Here is a 20,564-nt window from a genome sequence, read left to right as displayed (position 1 = left end):
AAATAAAATGTTTACAGGATACTAGGGAGAAGGGAGGCCTTGGTTTACCGGACTGGAAGCTATACTACAAGGCAGCATCGCTAAATTGGATCAGAGAATGGATAGACTTAACAAACAGGAGAATGCTATATTTAGAGGGATTTGATCTGAGTCAAGGTTGGCATGCCTTTCTGTGGGAAGGCACAGACAAGCAACATGGGTATTTCCAGAGACACTTAATTAGAGGCTCACTATACAAAACGTGTCAAGGCATCAGAAAGCAATATTATAGTAAAATCCCGCGATGGCTGTTGCCCATGGAAGCCCTAATTTATCCAAATACCATAGAAATAGGAAAGATGAGGAAATATCAAGAATTACTGAGCAATGAAGGGAACTGATACACGAGACAAGAATTGGAAAGGCGGGGTATAGTTATTGATTGGTGGCCATACCTTCAAATAGAGTCAAGATTCATAGCAGACTAGATACAATATGGATTTCAAACCAATCTGAATGAACTGGATAAAATATTAAAAGGCATTGATAACTAAAATTTATGGATATTTAATGAAGTACAAATTAGAGGAGGAAATGGTGAAAGAAAATATAATAAGCTGGGCAAGAAATATAGGTCACAACATAGAATTGGATAAATGGGATAAGCTATGGACAGAAAATCATAAGATGACAATGACGATCCCATACAAAGAAAATCTATACAAGATATTCTACAGATGGCACCTCCCACTGGCATGCTTGGCTAAAATGTTTCCAAACACATCACCAATGTGTTGGAAATGCAAGTCACAAAAGGGGTCATACTACACCATCTCTGGTGGTCTTGTAGAAAGGCGCAACACTACTGGCAAGAAATCAAGAAAATGATTGAAAAAATAACGAAGCAAAAGGTTGAAATGAAACCGGAATTTTTTTTATTTGGAATGACCACACCACAATATACTAAAGAGATAAAATACCTTATTATTCACATCCTGACAGCGGTACGCATAGTGTATGCTCAAAATTGGAAATCAGAACTATTACCAACAGAAGGAAAAATAATTGCAAAAATAACTGAATGTGCAGAAATGGATAGACTCACTAAAGAGCTCCAAGAGAAGGAGGATACCGATTACTACATAGTTTGGCAAAGATGGTACTCATGGCTAGAGGGAAAGATAGGGCCAGTAAAATAAGACGCTAGGAGAACCTAAATAAGAAGCACAGAAATAGGCACATGAGGAAAACTGTATATATAAATAGTTATATATATATATATATATATATATATATATATATATATATATATATATATATATATATATATATATTATATATAAATAGTTAGTACAATTCATAGAAAGCTACATTTGAATATGCATAAATGTGTCAAAGTGCAAACAAGCAAATATGCAAATTGTTAAATAAAAAAAAATAACAGGTGAATTAGAAAACAACCACCGATGCGATAGTTTCTTAGGAGTTAGTCGATAGACTTCTTTTTTTTTTTTTGTATTGTATCAATGTATACATGTTTATATGTATTTGTGTTTTATGTTTGTTTGTGTTATAAAATAAAAAAATTATATATATATAAAAAAGAGAGAATGTGTATGTATATATTGTAGATAAACCTCCATGCAATTTCATGAAAATACATGGAATTGATGTTAAAAAAAAAACAGCCATACTGTTGCCTTTATGCTCATATTTATATTTATTGTATATATAACTGCAACATTGTGTATCACTGGGCTGTATATATGCCAAACCCCATACAAACATATTTCCCTTTCTTGACAGTAGATAATCCCTTTTATTACATAATTCCCATTTTGAAGTAACTTGATCTACATCTTCTCTTTCTTAATTGGATATTCCCAAATGGAATTGTTTATTTTTTTTTAGTTACATATCAATTAGGATTACAGCCATCCTAATTCTGGATTATGCAACCTATGGTCAACAAGGAGTTGAAAACAAACCTGTTTCAGTAACTAAAATCAACTTAAATTTATGCACATCTGCATAAAATTAATTGGGAGAAGGATAACTAATAGGGACCTAAACTGATCAGGAATTAATTTATCATATTTTATAGTTTACTAGATTATATACAGGGGTGGGTTCTAATTTTTTTTACTACTGGTTCTGTGGGCATGGCTTATTTTGTGGGCATGACTTGATGGTCATGTGACAATTCTTTAGGATTTAGCAGAGGTACTGGTCTACCAGGCTTTTAACTGGTAGACCAGTAGCCCCAGACCCCCTTGGGATCAACCTGCAGCCCTCCCCTGCCTCCTAAGGCGGTGGAGCGTGTGGGGGGAGGATGCTTTTCAAGAAGTCACAAGGAGGGCTGAGAGCTGGTTTCTGTCCCACAAGTACGTAAGAAAATATAAAATTGAAAAGGAATACAGCAATAAGAGGGATGAAGGAAGGAGAAGAGAGATGGAAGAAGGCAGGAGAGAGAGGGAAGAAAGAGAAGGGAGGAAGGAAGGGAAGGGAAATTAGAGTAGGAGTGAAGGTAAGAGAGGGAGGAAGAGAGGAGGAGAAGGAGAAAGGAAGAGGAAGTAGGGAGGAGAAGAAGGGGGGAAGAAAAAGTAAGAAGGAAAGAAAAGAGAGAGGTGGTAGGTTTGAGGAGAAAGATTGCTGTACAATAAAAAAGATGAAATGGAAGAAAGGCAACCGCAAACAAATATAAAGATATTAAAATAAAGAATGAATTGTTAAACTTTAAAGAACAAAAGAGAAGTTTAGTTTAGTTTAGTTTATTTGATTTATATACCGCCCTACTCCCGAATGACTCAGGGCGGTGAACAGCCACAAGATAAAAACACATAAATACAAAATTTAAAAAACAGAATAAAACCGAATTAAACAATTTGGCAGAAGACAGAATTAAAACACCCCAATAAATTAAGAATGAATTAAAATTTGCGTATTAAAAAGGGAAAAATATTAATATTACAAATATTAATAAATAGCAATAATTAGAAACACACATACAAACATACAATGTATTTTCTTTGAACAGAATATTTGGCCGGTTCACAAATTTAAACAGTGTTTAGTCATTTCAATTAAAGTTACAATTTCTATATTTCCTTTTTGCCATATTTATTCCTCATCTATTTTTTTTAAAAAAAACCAATATTACCCTTCATCCTCATCTCTAATCTTAATCAAATTCAATTTTTCCCTTCTATTCTATATTATACCCCTTCCCATTGTCATCTATTTTTATATCCATCCTCACATTGGTTAATTATGTAATATTACAGTTGTTTAATACAAATTCAACATTTTAATATAAATCAATTAGTTATATAACTATCTTTTTTTGGTATATTAATCAATATGAACATGAATGTTCCAATTATTTCCATGCAATCCAATTTCTTACAAATCAATTAATTATATTTACCAATAATAATAAATCAAATAATTTCCCCCAGATATTCCTCCAAACCACAACTTAATCATTTCTGCTTTCAACACAATATACAATTAATAGTATCTCAATTATTACAATTCCCTAGTTAAATGGAGCTTTTTTTCTTTTGTGTTTTAAAATCTTGAACTCTCCTCTTTTGCCCTAAATTTCCCATTGTTTGCACCTACCTTTTTTGGTGAGGAAAAAGAAAAAAAATCTGCCTCTTCCTAATTTTCCAACATTGCAGCAAACAGTAAAGCCAACAGCCTGCTTTACTTTCACTTTTGCTTTTCAGCATAGCTAGGGAAAAAAACAATCTGCTCCAGCACTCTTTGCAGCAAGCAGCAGAGCCCTGCGCAAAACAGCTGAGAGCAAATCAGCTGAGAGTCGGGAGGCCGATCTAATCAACTGGCTAATTAGCCTATGATGAAGCTGAAAGGAGTTGTTTTTTCTTGCTGTTTGCTTGCAAGGAGGTAACTGTACAGGCCAAAGGGTAGGGGCCACCCTCCTTGCCACTTAGTGTCTCCCTGCCGCCCTCTTTTGCCTCTAGCGCCCCCCTGCCACCCCCCTTGCCTCTTACCGCCCCCCTAAGGCATCCCACCACTCCCCAGGGGGCGGTACTGCCCACTTTGGGAACCACTGGTCTACTCTTTTATTTTCTTTTAACACTGATCAGCTGTAGGGCGGCCCTTTGAAGCCCCGCGGCAAGAGTTTAAACAGTTTTTTCCTCTCTAGCCGATCAGCTGGGACTCAGGAGGCAGCAATAGATTGGGGGTGGGGCCAAATAAAAGGTAAGACTAACACGGGGGGCAGGGGGGGAAGGGGGGCAGAACCGGTTCGGTGATATCATATCGTCACCGCTACCGGGTCAGCCGAACTGGGAGGAACCCACCACTGATTATATAGTATTGCTTTTGTACTTCTATACTTTCCCACATTCCCACCCTTTGTTTAGGCTACATTTATTTTTATTTCTTAATTAAAATACACAATGTATGAAGTTAGCTGACTATAAGAACAGTCCAGCTAGATCAGAAACATTAGACTAAATATCTGCTTTACATCACATTTTTAACATGGCCAAGCTTTTTGTCAGTGAGGTGGTACTACATATGTTCTTGCCCGTTAGGTAATTGTTATGCTTTAGTTCTGAATACATTTCTTTGAACATAAATATATGTTAGGGTGATCTGGATTGGGATTTCTATTAAAAATGAGGAGAAATTATATTCCTTTCCTTATTTTTTTTTATTTTATCACATTGACAAACGTTAAAAGATCCGCTGCATGATTCTTGTAGAGAGAGAAGAGAATTATTCACATATTAATTTTATAAATGTAAATTTTAAATAAAACATGTCCATAGAATAACAGGAAAATCTGTACATTTTTGTATCTGTTGAAACATAAATATTATCTATTTATTTTGTGGCATTCATATATCTCTAAATTTTGTGACATCATTTTCCAACATCAGTTTTAACAAACTTTCTTTCCATTTTTTTCAATTTTTAAATAAAGAGTAACCTCACTATATTATTACTAAAAATATAATTTTTTTGGATTGCTGCTTGCAATATGCTAATGTCCTAATAGCATTTGCTTTTTTTCTACAGAAAATTTGACAAATCATTGGAAAAATGGAGAAATTTCCATCATGATATGAAGAATTTTAACCTCTGGCTAACCGAAATAGAACAAACTTTAGCTAAAATAAGAGTAGAAACTGATGATCCAAATGTTTCTAAAAGCAAGCAATACATCCAGGTATGATTCCTTATATTTTTATTGTATGAATGCTGATACCTATATATGTACTGTTTAATGTGCATAGATATAAACGTGTGTATACATGTATGTATGTATGTATGTATGTATGTATGTATGTATGTATGTATGTATATGAGTGCGTGTATAGATAAAGATAATATAGATACAGATGTGGAACAGATAGGTTGGGGTAGATCATTCTGGAAAAAGTCTGCCTATATAGATAAGAGTTAACATTGAATTGCTGGAGTGATTGTATGTGTGTTGCACATTGCATATGTTTTCAATTTAGCCTCATCATTGATTCAAAATTTGCAACTCCAAAATCTTTTTGCTTTATTTGTCAATTTTTCCTTGATTCTAACAAGAGAATGTGAAAATCATGAGTTCCTACGAAAAATTGTATGGAAGAGTGGTAAAACTGGTTGTTTTTCACATTGTACATTAAACTCATAAAACATCAACTTTCTTTTTCAAGTGATTACCACAAACCCATATTTTTAAATAATTTTACCTATTGTTATGCAGCTACTATAGCTTCTTGAAGCAATCAAACAGATCAAACTGTTGTCATGTTCATGGATAGGTTTTTGACCATATTTGGTTTCACAAATGGATAGACCTTTTGCATGAGCTACCCTTCCTTGAATCTCTCTCCCACAATTTATCAAAGGAAAAGAAAGAGGTGAAAAATATAACAATTGTATCTACTGTATTTCCTGGGCACTTAAGTTATAAAATAGTAGTCAATTCCTCTTAGTTAAAAAGAAAAAGTTCACTATCCATCAGTTACAGAATTTTTTTTTGTACAGATGTATATGTATTAATTTCAAATGATGAAAATAATCCTTAGCATTACTCATAAACATTTTTTGGTTATATGATCAATAGATGAATTGGGCAAATGATAAGATGCTTGATTTTAAATGCTCTGACATTCAAACACACTGATGGTGCTTTAATTCTCTAAAGTGTTCTTCCATTGATGTCAGTAAAAATCATAGTTAATGGATAGTTTGATATATTTGAGCAGTAGCATTATGTTATTCTTCTGTAACCTTTAGAAAGAAATATGTTTTAGAATACTTCTATTTATTATCTTCTTTTAAACATTTATAGGACAACACTCTTCTATTTTAAGTTTTCTTTTCTTAGACAAATGCATTTCAGAATTCATGGTAAAAGTTACAGAAATGTGGAGATCATAAATTTGGTATTTTAATGTTACAATATAAAATGACTTAAAATATATCAATATGCTTTGTCATACTGAACTAAATCCAACATTACACAAATGGACTTCTGCTCACTCAATTTCCCCCCAAGTTTCACTGCTTTGCAACCTGCTGTGCAATGTTGGTATTCACTGCAAGATCATTTATTTATCACTTAAGATAGGAAAAATTAAGAGACATATAGATATAGGGAAGAGAAGAAAGCTGAACATGTTCTCCTGAAGGAGAATTTCTTAACTCAGTTTTTTATCACCTTTTAGGCTCATAAAGAAGCATTTCTAAAAATCATTATCATTTTTCCTTTAGGTAGAAAGAAGTACTAAAGTTGAATTATGAATTCTGAGAGCATGTATCATGTGCTTAATTAAAGCTGGTTAATAAAACATTTTAATTGAATTTCTAATATCTATTTTTTTTTAAAATGGAAATGTTATCTATGTCCCTTTCTGGACCGGGATGCCCTGTGCATAGTCACTCAGGCCCTTGTCACGTCCCGTCTAGACTACTGTAACACTCTCTACATGGGGCTCCCACTCAGCTCCAACTGGTCCAGAATGCGGCCGCGCGGGTGGTTATGGGGGTGACTCGGTGCACCCACGTAACACCCCTCCTGCGCGAGCTGCACTGGCTCCCGGGAGTCTTCCGGGTGCGATTCAAGGTGTTGGTCACCACCTTTAAAGCGCTCCATGGCTTAGGACCGGGGTATTTACGAGACCACCTTCTGCCACCAACAGCCTCCCACCGGCCAATACACTCCCACAGAGAGGGGCTCCTCAGGGTACCGTTGGCCAAACAGTGCCGACTGGCGACACCCAGGGGGAGAGCCTTCTCTGTGGGGGCCCTCTGGAATGAGCTGCCCCTACAACTCTGTCTTAGCCCCGACCTGCGTACCTTTCACTGCGCCTTGAAGACCCTTCTGTTCCAGCAAGCCGGGCTGGCCTAATACAAATTTTATAATGGGTGTATGTGTGTTTTAATTTGTGGGCCAAATTTTTTATATATTCAATTTTAATTGGTTTTAAATTTTGTAAATCTATGTGTTTTAATATGGCTATACACCGCCCTGAGTCCTCTGGGAGAAGGGACGGTATAGAAATCTAATAAACTCTAAACTCTATCTTGGTAGCCAAAATGGTAGGCTTATAGACATTGCCTTCATGGCAGTGTTGGGATTCTGCCAGTTCTAGGGGGTTCGGCTGAACCCTTTGTTAAATTGCTGGCTCGCCCTGCCCCTTGCCCCACCCCTCCGCACCACTATTTATTGCCAATAAATAGTGGTGGGCGAGGGGCGGGCGAGCCAGCAATTTAACAAAGGGTTCGGTGTTTTTTTGTAATTTTATTGGCCCGCGGAGCTTCAGCATCGGCTAATTAGCCCTTGCTTAGATCGGCTCCCGACTCTCAGCTGATTTGCTCTCAGCTGTTTTGCTCAGGGCTCTGCTGCTTGCTTGCAAAGAGTGCTGATTTTTTTCCCCTTAGCTAAGCTGAAAAACGAAACTGAAAGTAAAGAAGGCTGTTGGCTTTGCCGTTGCTGCAATTGGAAAATTAGGCAGGCAGATTTCTTTTCTTTCTCCTCATCAAAACAGGTAGGTGCAAACAATGGGAAATTTAGGGCAAAAGAGGAGAGTTCAAGATTTTAAAACACAAAAGAAAAAAAGCTCTATTTAACTAGGGAATTGTAATAATTGAGATACTATTAATTGTATATTGTGTTGAAAGCAGAAATGGTTAAGTTGTGGTTTGGAGGAATATATCAGGGAAATTATTTGATTTATTATTATTGGTAAATATAATTAATTGATTTGTAAGAAATTGGATTGCATGGAAATAATTGGAATATTCATGTTCATATTGATTAATATACAAAAAAGGTAGTTATATAACTAATTGATTTATATTAAAATGTTGAATTTATATTAAACAACTGTAATATTACATAATTAACCAATGTGAGGATGGATATAAAAATAGATGACAATGGGAAGGGGTATAATATAGAATAGAAGGGAAAAATTGAATTTGATTAAGATTAGAGATGAAGATGAAGGGTAATATTGGTTTTTTACAAAAATAGATGAGGAATAAATATGGCAAAAAGGAAATATAGAAATTGTAAATTTAATTGAAATGACTAAACACTGTTTAAATTTGTGAACCGGCCAAATACTCTGTTCAAAGAATATACATTGTATGTTTGTATGTGTGTTTCTAATTATTGTTATTTATTCATATTTGTTCTCTTTTATTCTTTAAAGTTTAACCATTCATTCTTTATCTTAATATCTTTATATTTGTTTGGGGTTGGCTTTCTTCCCTTTCATCTTTTTTATTGTACAGCAATCTTTCTCCTCAAACCTACCACCTCTCTCTTTTCTTTCCTTCTTACTTTCTCTTCCTCCCCTTCTTCTTCTCCTCCCTACTTCCTCTTCCCTTCTCCTTCTCCTCCTCTCTTCCTTCCTCTCTTACCCTCACTCCTACTCTAATTTCCCTTCCCTTCCTTCATCCCTCTCTATTGCTGTATCCTTTTATGCATATGGACTACTCAGAGGGTTGAAAAAATTATTTCTGACTGGTCCTCGCACTTTTGACCAGTCCTCGATCTTATGACTGTCCTCACAATTTAAGTTTTTGCCCTATCTTGTCACCATGGTGAAGAGAAGCAGTTGTGAAATGAGTGACACGGTTGTTAAGAATACTACAATGGGCATAAATGATGACCAGTCATAAGTGCGAAGACCGGTCAAAAGTGCGAGGACCAGTCAGAAATGGCTTTTTTCAGTCCTCTGTAGTCCCTATGCAGATAGCCACGCTCACCGGTCACATGACCAGCTAGCCACGCCCACCCAGTCACATGACCAGCTAGCCACGCCCACCCAGTCACATGACTACCAAGCCACGCCCCCAACTAAGCCACACCCACAGAACCGGTTGTTAAAAAAATTGAATCCCACCACTGCTTCATGGGATACCAAAATACCTTAACAGAATTGTGAAAGTTATAGGGTGAAATTCAGTTATTCCTCATCAATATATACATTATGTATTAACATGATTTTTATATATAAAATTTCTGACACAGTACAAGGCAGAATCAAATTAACAGCTGTTCTGCCCCAGCTACGGACCCCAAAGAACGCAGCACACACAAAGTCCGTTCAAAATACTTAATCAGTATTTTCAGATACTGATTAAGAATATGGATATTGCTTAAAATAAAAGCCAAGCACTTTTTTCTGAACCAAAATTGATTTTTGAACCAAAATATGTGATCTTCAGGGTATTCTGTTGATTAAATGAATTTTTTTTACTAAAGAAAATTTCTCCTATTAAGAGGTGTTCCTTTGGAGTTGATTTAAGGTTTGTGAATATAACACTATTAGTTTATTGTTATATTTATTTGCTGCTTATCTTGCCAAGGGGCCACTGTAAGCGGTTTTCAACAATAAAAAGGAAATGAAAAGAATTTAAGCAAAACAAAAGTAAAATAATAGAATAATAAAATAAACAATGAAAAAAACAATAATAATTCACTAATATGATAATATATTAGTAAATTCAGCCTGGTTGCTACAGTTATGATATGTTTTAACAAGTAAAATAATGCTGTACATTTATGGTATTCCAGTTGGAATACTGTATTTTAATAATTGAAAAATTATGATGGTGTAATATACTTGTTGGTATAGTAATATTGGTGGTAGCCAAGATTGGTTGGTATAGTAATATTTATTTATTTATTTATTTATTTATTTATTTATTTATTTATTTTTCATATTTGTATACCGCCCTACTCCCGAAGGACTCAGGGCGGTGAACAGCCATAATAAATACAAATACATATAGAAGTTAAAAACTATTAAGAAACAGATTAAGTAATTTAGGCTCAAAGATTAAAAACATCCAAATTTATCTAAAGAGGTTTAAAACCCAATTTAAAAGCCAGTTTAAAAGCCAATTAAAAAGGGAGAGTTAGGCCAGACCAGCTTGTTGGAATAGAAATGTTTTCAGGGCACGGCGAAATATGCGTAAGTCTTGGATGTTTCGTAACTCCGGGGGAAGCCCGTTCCAGATGGTAGGTGCCCCCACAGAAAAGGGTCTCCCCCGGGGGCCGTCAGTCGACATTGTTTGGCCGACGGCACCCTGAGGAGTCCCTCTCTATGGGAGCGAACTGGTCGGTGAGAGGCTATTGGTGGCAGGAGGCGGTCTCGTAAGTACCCTGGTCCTGAGCCATGGAGCGCTCTAAAGATAGTAACCAAAACCTTGAAGTGCACCCGGAAGACCACTGGGAGCCAGTGCAGCTCGCGCAGGAGGGGGGTTACATGAGAGCGCCACATTGCTCCCATTTCCACCCGCGCGGCCGCATTCTGGACCAGTTGGAGCCTTTGGGTGCTTCTCAAGGGGAGCCCCATGTAGAGAGCATTACAATAATCCAGGTGTGAGGTGACAAGGGCGTGAGTGACCGTGCGCAACGAGTCCCGATCCAGAAAGGGATGCAACTGGCGAATCAGGCGAACCTGATAAAAAGTCCTCCTGGCTACGGCCGTCATATGCTCTTCAAAAGACAGCCGTGAGTCCAGGAGGATGCCCAAGTTGCGAACCCCATCTATGGGGGCCAACGACTCGCCCCCAATAGTCAGAGATGGCGCCAACTGATTATATCGGGACGACGGAAACCACAGCCACTCGGTCTTGGATGGGTTGAGTCTGAGTTTGTTCCTCCCCATCCAGATCCGTACGGCCTCCAGGCACCGGGACATCACCTCGAGGGCATCATTGGGGTGGTCTGGGGTGGAGATGTACAGCTGGGTGTCATCAGCGTACTGATGGTACTTCACCCCAAAACCACGGATGATCTCACCCAGCGGCTTCACATAAATGTTGAATAGAAGGGGCGAGAGGACCGATCCTTGTGGCACCCCACATATAAGAGGCCTCGGGGTCGACCTCTGCCCCCCTGTCAACACAGACTGCGACCGGTCAGAGAGAAAGGAGGAGAACCACTGTAGAACAGTGCCCCCAACCCCCAACCCTTCCAACCGGTGCAGCATGATATCATGATCGATGGTATCAAAAGCCGCTGAGAGGTCTAATAGGACAAGGACTGAGGAGCAACCCCTGTCTCGAGCCCTCCAGAGATCATCAACCAATGCGACCAATGCTGTCTCTGTGCTGTACCCGGGCCTGAATCCCGACTGGAACGGATCTAGATAATTCGATTCATCCAGGTACTGAGGCAGTTGTCGTGCAACCACACTCTCAACAACCTTTGCAACAAAACGAAGGTTGGAGACAGGACGATAATTTGCTAATACAGCTGGATCCAGGGAGGGCTTCTTGAGGAGGGGCCTCACCACCGCCTCTTTCAAGACGGTGGGAAAGACACCCTCACTCAAAGAAGCATTTATAATCTCCTGGAGACAGCCTCGTGTCACCTCCCGGGAGGCCAGTACCAACCAGGATGGACACGGGTCCAATAAACATGTGGTCGCATTTAGTCTGTTCAGTATCCTGTCCACGCTTTCGGGAGTCACAGGATCAAACTCTTCCCAAATAATATTCTCAGGACCTGCCCCTGTCATCTCCTCTGGATCAATCCAGTCAGAGTCTAGCTGTTCACGAATCTGAGCAATTTTGTCATACAGATATTGTACAAAATCCTCAGCTCTACCCTCCAAGGGGTCTTCCCGTGTCTCTTGATGGAGCAGAGAGCGGGTCACCCTAAACAGGGCGGCTGGGCGATTATCTGATGATGCAATAAGAGTAGAAAAGTAGTTACTCTTCTCTACTCTTATCGCCACTAGGTAATTCTTAATATGAGATCTTACCAGTGTTCGGTCGGATTCAGAACGACTAGCCCTCCAACTGCTCTCTAGGCGTCTTTTCCGGCGCTTCATCTCCCTCAGCTCCTCAGTATACCAAGGAGCCAGGTGAGACCGGCACCGGGTCAGAGGCCGCAAAGGCACGACTCGGTCTAAAGCATCAGCCGCTGCCCTATCCCAGGCGGCCACTAAGTCCTCAGCCGAGTCGTGTGCTAGAACCTCAGGAAATGGCCCAAGCTCCATCTGGAATCTCTCAGGATCCATCAGGCGCCTGGGGCGGAACCACCTGGTCGGTTCCGCCTCCCTGCGGCGGGGTGTGGCAGTTCGAAGGTCCAGGCGAAGGAGGGAGTGATCTGACCATGACAAGGGTTCAATCACTATATCCCCTATCTCGAGATCACTCAACCACTGTCCAGAGACAAAAACAAGGTCCAGTGTGTGTCCCCCCATGTGAGTAGAGCCATAAATTAACTGGGTCAGGTCCATAGCCGTCATGGAAGCCATGAACTCCCGAGCCACCTCAGATGTCTCGCCAACTGATGACAGGTTAAAATCCCCCATGACCATAAGCCTGGGGGTGTCAACAGCCACCGCGGCTATAACATCAAGCAGCTCAGGCAGGGCTGCTGCCACATGGCAGGGAGCCAGGTACGTGACTAGCAAGCCCAACTGCACCCTATGACCCCACTTCACAAGAAGGGACTCACATCCAGCCGTCTGAGGAACAGTGGCCTCCCTTGGTCCAAGACCCTCGTTAATAACAACCGCCACCCCTCCGCCCCTCCCCTGAGACCTTGGCTGATGGAAAGCACGGAAACCTGGTGGGCACATATCAACAAGGGGGGCTCCCCCTTCCTGGCCCAACCAGGTCTCTGTAATACCCGCCAGGTCCGCACCCCCCTCCTGAATAAGATCACAAATGAGGGGGGCTTTATTTACCACGGACCTGGCGTTGCACAGCATCAGCCGAAGGCCTGGGGCCCGAGGTTCCATACAACCTGGGGAACGAGAAGAGCTTTGAGGGTCGGAGCGCGCCACCGCTTGTAAACAGCGAGGACGCACTCCCGTAGGATGATGTGGCCCCCTGCTCCCGCCATATCTGCCCCTCCCACCTACAGTATCAATGTTATGGGCATCTGTATCATAAGATCTAATCATCTCCTTGACCCCAGTGTTCACACCTCCCATGCCATGCCCTACGGCTGGCCCAGATACCCTCCCCCGCGGGTCTTCCCCCGAACCCACGTAATCTACCCCCCTCCCAGAATCCCTTAAAATCTTATTAAGAAATTTCCCTAAAAAACCCCATAACCCTCTTTTTGCTGTATGCCATCTCTCCGGACTCCAAAGTCCGTCATCGAGATAGGCCCTCGATAAAGAAGAGGGCCAGACCTGTGAGAGGGGGGCATCTCGCAGTTTGAGGAGTTCTCCCAATGAGTACATTTTGTAGCTAGATAGTCTGTAGCTGGTAGGCATGTCCTGGTTATCCAGGGTCCTGTGGAGAGAGTATCAATTAGAGGTACAAGTCATTTTAGTCCTGCTGAACTCTCATATCAGCAGTAGAAAGAGCCATTTTGAACTCAGATGTGAACATCGATCACCCTCTCACGGCAACCAGATATAAGGGAGGAAAACAGCAGCTATAGTCCTGTTCTTTCAATGTTGTACCTAGGCATAGATGGAATAGCCAATCCTTGAGATTAGAGATACGGATAGTCTGTGAGAAATATATATAGTAGGCGAAAATCCAGGGAGATTCAGATGAAATAAAAGTAAGGAAATTCTCATCCTGATATACAGGAAACAACAAACCTGGATAGCAAATGATTCACAAAAAGCCGAATATCCGGTCATAAAATGGCGATAGGAGATAAAAATACAGGAGGGGAGATGGAATAAGGCAGTCACTTTGTAGAAGCAAAGCCCCCATGATAGATATAACAATCATTTCTAATCTCCTTAGCTTTCTTTAGGTCTTTTATGCATGAAGGTTTAACCCCCCCCCTATAGAAAGAGAGGGGGGAGGCCTCTGGGATGGTAATCCAGAGCTGGCCCGACAATGGAAGGATCAGCACCTTTCCATTGCCCAGGAGATCAGTTGAAAATAAATAAGAAAGGTCCCTATTCTCCTTTCTGAGGCCTCTTTGGTCTCTAAATTGCTTTGGTTTTTGCTGCCTGTAACTGCCAACTGTAACTGCTATTTCGGGCGCCATTTTGGAATTTTAAACTGCCACCACCATCGGCCTCCTCCGCACCGATTTCGCCCACCGCCGGCCTCTGCAGGCAACCTCCAATCTTGCCAAGGGTCTAACGAAGTCAGCCCAGGGTGCCAGACAGTCATCGCAGCCGTATATCGCCATCCATCCGGCAGCCTCTGATGAATGTAGGGCCGGCTGTCATGAAGCTATCGGCCCAAATTCGCTGACTCAAATCCCACCAGCACTGCCCGTCTCATTATAAGCTGTTTCAGAGAGCGAATCCACAAAACCGCTCTCCTAGAAGGTCTTCCGGAGCCGAAAATGCTCCCATCGGATCGGCAAATCAGCCCTCTCAACACACCATGGGCCATAGATGGGTAATTGGCCCTAAGGACCCCCAACTGTCAGGACATTACCCCCGTAAAAACCGGAGCTCCATCGGGAGTCGCCATCTTGGGCATGTGCGAGGGTTCCCTCATGATATTGAGGTGATGTTGGATGATGTTAACAGTATTAATTTGCTAACAACTAATAGTCTTTGAAAAATATGAATCACTGAGAAGTTAAATAATTGAATCAAATATCCAAACAGGTTACAAAACTCTAAACCATAAAATTACTGCATGAATAATATACTAAGAATTTGAAAATTCTAAAAACTTGAAAACATTCAAATCTATTTTCCGTGGAATAAAAGCAAAAAAATCTGAAAGAATAATTTCTTAAGTTACAGAAAATTAGTATTGCATTAAGAAGGGGAAAATAAGAATATAAAACTTCTTTGTATTTACACAAGGAAATGGTATTAAAATTAATTTTCAGTTATAATTCAGAAAGTACAAATTACAAAATTTCATAGATTATATTTAGTTATATTATTTAGTTAAGTTACAGTTTAGTTAAGTTATATTAACTAAAATAATTTGAAAATAATTTATTTTAAACCACCACAGAAATATTGTTGAATTTATATCTACTAATTACTAAAAACAACCAATTTAGGATAGTAAGATTCTATGAAAACTTAAGAATGTTATACACAATTAAACACAACCAATTTTTCTTTCCTTTATCTTGTTTATGTACTTAGATAACAAGTGCTGCAAAATACGAAAGCTGAATAGCCTCTCGGATTTGACTTAACCTTTATTAAAATTTAAGAAATAATCTATAAGTTGTTTCAGCCAAGAATATTATCTAGTCATGAAAGATGTTCAAGCAACTGATTTTACTATGAAAGTTAAGCACATCAAAGGTGACTCATATACACCTTCAGACCAGTCAATCAGCTCCAGCAGAGTGGATACTCTGGCTTGACCGCTACCCAGTGCATGGCACCACTTTCACAGCAAATACTAACATTTGTAGAATTTTCTCCAATGGCCTTCAAGCTTTTATCCATGCCTTTCTTCTAGATGAAATGCACTAGATTATCTGCAATCATGAGCAATTTTTCCTCTTTTTGAGCTTTTCTCTGGAGTGAAGTGATAAAGATATCTTCCATCTGGCTCACTGCACAGAATAATGTTCTTCTTTGATGGTACTGGGGAGTGACTAGGTCTGAATTGTTTGCTGGGAAATTGCTGGTCTGAAAAGTTATGATATTTATGTAGTTATTTTCCAAGCACATCTAAATTATATTAAAGTAACCAAAATATGTTTATAATCAACACAAGGCATGTCGCAACTTTTGAGCACCCCTAATGTTTGGAAATTGAAAGTTGAAAATGTTGACATGCCCTATAAGTGGCATTTTAACAAACCCATGCTGACTTCTAGTTATAACTTTGTTTCTAGATGTTCGCAGATATGTTTTCTAGATGTTCGCAGAGTATACTTATCTACAAAATTCCTGAAATCATTACAACCATCGAAAAAACTAGGGCCAAAGTTCATTGGACCTTTCCCCATCACTAGAATCATCAATCCAGTAGCAGTTGAACTACTCCTTCCAAAGACACGTGAGCCCTGTTCTTACCTGGCATCCAAAACGGGCTGTGTGGAGACTCCTGGGAAGGGAGGGGCAAAGTGGGCGGGGCCAGGTGGGGGTGCGCATGTGCGGTGGAGGTGACCTAGGGCAACGGCCCGTGTGCCCACAGAGATGGCTCCATGTGTCACCTGTGGCACGCGTGCCATAGGTTCGCCATCACAGCCCTACACCATTTCTGACAAATGGCAGTCCAATCTTTTCTTGAAAGTCTCAAGTGATGAAACTCCCACAACTTCCGAAGGCAAGCTGTTCCATTGGCTGATTATTCTCACTGTCAGAAAGTTCCTCCTCATTTCTAGATTGAATCTCTCCTTGGTCAGTTTCCATCCATTATTCCTTGTCTGGCCTTGAGGTGCTTTGGAAAACAGCTTGACTCCTTCCTCTCTGTGGCAGCCCTTCAAGTATTGGAAGATGGCTATCATGTCTCCCCTCTCTTCTCTTCATTAATTTATTGAAGATTCTTTTTTTTTCATTGGTGAGTTCAGTCCATTTATATTAATTGATAGTAATTTTATTTCTTCTTCCATTGTTTACTTATAGATCGATTTTGTTGTCATAGTTGATTTTATTTCTCTCTGTTTTGCTCCTTCTCTTTCCCTTCTCTCTTTTTCCTCTGTTTCGGTTTCTTCTTGTTATGTGTTTCCTTCTACTATCGCTTACAAGCATCTCTGCTTGCTCCCTTTTCTGTTCTTCCTCGTGTGCTGTGAAGTACTGATCATAAAAATGTTGTGCTCTCTCCACCATGTCTAATCTATGTCTTTACCCCCTCCAAGTCACCAATATTCCTTCAGGTATTAGCCATCTAAAGTTTACCTCATATTTTATCAATTTTCTTGTCAGAAATTGATACTGTTTTCTTGTGTCTCTTACCCTTCTGGGTACTTGCTTCAAAACTACTATTTCTCTTTGAAAATCTCTCTGGGAAGCTTGTTTCTTCTCGCATACCTTGTATATACTCTAAATATTTCTTCCATCCCATAGAGAGCTTCCTGTTTGTCTGTTTCCAATGCCTCTGCCAGTAATTTTGTCATTTTCTCCACAATATCTTCCTCTTTTTCCTCCTGAACATTTTGGAATCTTAGGAAATATTCTGCCTTATCCATCTACAAAATAATTATGGAACGTTCAAGATCATTATCTACCTTGGTTAATCTAATCTCCATCTCTTCTACTTTCTTATCTATTTGCTCTGTCTTTTCTTCCACTTTCTGGATTCGTTGTTCATTTTCAATAATTATTTGCTGGATATTATCTATTTTATCTTCCATTTTCATTTCCATTTCCATCTTTTGCATCCTATCTGCCATATCCTCATGATTCTTAGCCATGGCTCCTTGTAGTGATTCCTGTAATGATTGGATTATATTTTTCATCTCTGACTAAAAGGCATTTAATTTTTCATTCTGCAACATGGTGTCTATAGAGCGCTGACTCATTGGGCTCAATGCTGCTGCTGATGGCGTTGCTGATGGCGCCACTGATGGGGTTTTCCTCCCTGTTTTACTTAAATTTATGTTACTTGTCATTTTGATAGTTTGGAATAGTCAAATATTCCAAATAATATCAGTATCCCAACAATCAATAATACTGTAAGTCAAACACAATGGTACTCCACTATATCCAATTTATAAAATATACCTGGTATAGTCCAACAATTTCCTTTCTTATTCCCAGTTCTTATTTTCAAGCCTCAAGTCACTTCCTGCTTTTAGTTGCTATATTTCACAAAGCCAAAATATCCATAATCCAAGTTCTCTTCAACAAGGGTTGTTTTCTTCTTTTTTTTTCTTTTTAATAACTCATATGTTATAATCCACAAAGTTATAAATTATCATCCATGAAGACTCACCAAATTGTAATCCACAAAGGCCCACCAAGACCCTAGAATTATATCCAACAAATTATAAATCCCCAAGGAGAAGAGTTAAAGGCTGAAATATGAAAATCTTCATTTATCTTATAAACAACCTCTATTATTTCCCAGTTCCAGTTGCTCAATTGCTAAAACCTATATCCAGTCAAGGAGCTACAGTGTTTGCAGCTTACACTGTTTCCACTCTCTTTCTCTGTAGTTCTCTCTATAAACTATTCCGAGGTGCAGGCAGCTTATCTAAGTCTTGTGACAGTCTTGTAACAATGTGTTTCCAATAACCTGCCCAAGGTCAATTATTGTTCACACTTTCTTTTCTTCACTTTCTCCACTTTCCCTATGGTTTTTTTCTGGCCAGTAGATGTCGCTGTTGCCTTATTTCTCCTCTCTCCTTTAACTTTCTTAGCATACATCATTTTTTTCCCTTTAAAAGTTCTGGAGCTCAAGTTTTATAGTCCCAAATAAAGTTTTAGTTCAATAATATCCAATTACTATAATCCTTAGGTTAACCAATCAGATTTTCCTCTTTTAGCATTTATATCTTCAAATTATCCAAATAGTTCAAGGTTCTTGTTCAGGTCTATTTCAGCTTTGTGCTTATTTGCTGCTATTTCCAGGGGTGGGAGATCAACAAATCCACCCCTTCTTTTTCAGTCCCACTATCACTCAGTCAATTTTAAAAGCGGCAATTTTGACAGAAGTTAGAAAATTCTCACCCAGCCACCACACTGTTCTTCAATCTTTCCTCATTCTTCTCTGTTCGGGCTGTCACAGCCTTGGACGGTGTGCAATGGCCATCTTTTCCTTCCTGCTGGATTGAGAGTTTCCCCCAGATCAGACAAGGAGTTAATGATATGCTTGTGATCTACGGGGATCTCCTCTCTTCTTCAACATCCTTCCAAGGTGGCTGAGGTCCATTAGGACCCTCTGGAAGGGGAATTTGGTGAACTTCCATAGAGCCCTATAGAACAGTCATCGTATCACCACAACATCAGCTCCGCCCTCCGTGTGTGTGATGAATTTCTGTTATGTCTTATCAACTCAAGCTTCCCAAAACTGCTTAAATAAATCAAAAGACTCAGTAGCCCAGGAAGAAAAAAAAGGAGTCAACCATAACACTGTCCTTGCACTGTAAGAATTGTAATAGCCACTATGTAAAGGCAAAAAACTAGCAAAGCACATCCATAAACACCACTTAACCATCAAAAGACATGATGAAAACCCTTTATTGTAATGTTCATGGAACAGTGCCAGGATATTTTCACCCAGGCATTTATATTTATTCTTATATTTATGTACATATGCACACATACACAAACATATATATATATATACCTACACACAGAGAGGAAGACATTGTGAGAGAAACAGGTTTTATATATAAAAACATATTAAAAGCACTCTAATATTTTTATTTTATTTATTAAATTTATTTGCTGCCTATCTTGCTGCAATATATTTTTCTTTTACATATTAAATAATTCATTACAGGTTTGCCTCAATATTACCAGCTGAATTAGTAACAGGATAAGTTAATGCAATATTGTTGACTAATTCAGATGTTGATTCTGCTATACTATATATCATCTCTGAATAATAGCTGATAAAGTGATATATTTAATATATTTAATTTGCTTGTGAAATATAATAGATCGTTTAGCTAACATAATAGTAGTCTGAGATAATATCTGAATGGTTAATTGCTTTTTCTTTATTTATATTTACCATTCCTTTATTTATATGCTTATAATATAGTTTCTAGAATATAAGACATATTTCCATCAGAATTGAATAAAAGTCAAGTTAGAAAGATAGATGAAGGATTCGGAGAAACTAAGCCAGCTAGTTTTGCAAGCTTTTCACAGTAGTATGTTTGAAAGATGATTATTTCATTGACAGACTTTTAAGTATTTTAAGTGGACATGAATAATTTTTTCCTTTGCACTTAGCCAAAAACGTGGTACAGATTTTATGTCTTCTAAATATATCAGAGATCATATTTGAAAACTATGCATCTTAGAATGTTTACAAAAACAAACAAATTATTTATATCAGTCTTTAGTTTGCACTATGAACTCTTTAAAGGCTTTATTCTTGAAAATTACAACTGATGGCGGTCATATCCTGATATGATGAGGTCATATCAGGGCCAAAAGACTACATGTGCATATATTAAAAATAACAAAACAAAAGGGAACAAATAATAAAAGCATTGGCAGTTAATAATAACTACTTAAAAATCATTAGCTCCCCGAGGGGGCGCCCAGCCA

The 20,564-nt window shown here is 38.9% G+C and overlaps 1 protein-coding gene across 7 annotated transcripts in view; it reads left to right on the top strand.

Moving 5' to 3' along the window:
• The window catches only part of DMD (dystrophin), a 2,096,968-nt gene that overhangs the window by 1,121,113 nt on the left and 955,291 nt on the right, over window positions 1-20,564 (top strand). For all 7 annotated transcript variants that reach the window (XM_070944209.1, XM_070944203.1, XM_070944204.1 and 4 more), the window contains exon 43: window positions 5,032-5,182. In XM_070944209.1, the coding sequence (XP_070800310.1) occupies window positions 5,032-5,182 (151 nt within the window). The remainder of the gene's footprint in view (window positions 1-5,031; window positions 5,183-20,564) is intronic.

The sequence above is a fragment of the Pituophis catenifer genome, unplaced genomic scaffold (assembly GCF_029215685.1).
Source record: "Pituophis catenifer annectens isolate HBS135680 unplaced genomic scaffold, rPitCat1.0.hap2 SCAF_4, whole genome shotgun sequence".
Taxonomy (NCBI): Eukaryota; Metazoa; Chordata; class Lepidosauria; order Squamata; family Colubridae; genus Pituophis; species Pituophis catenifer.
Note: the sequence above shows the minus strand (reverse complement) of the source record. Positions and strands in the feature narration are given on the sequence as shown.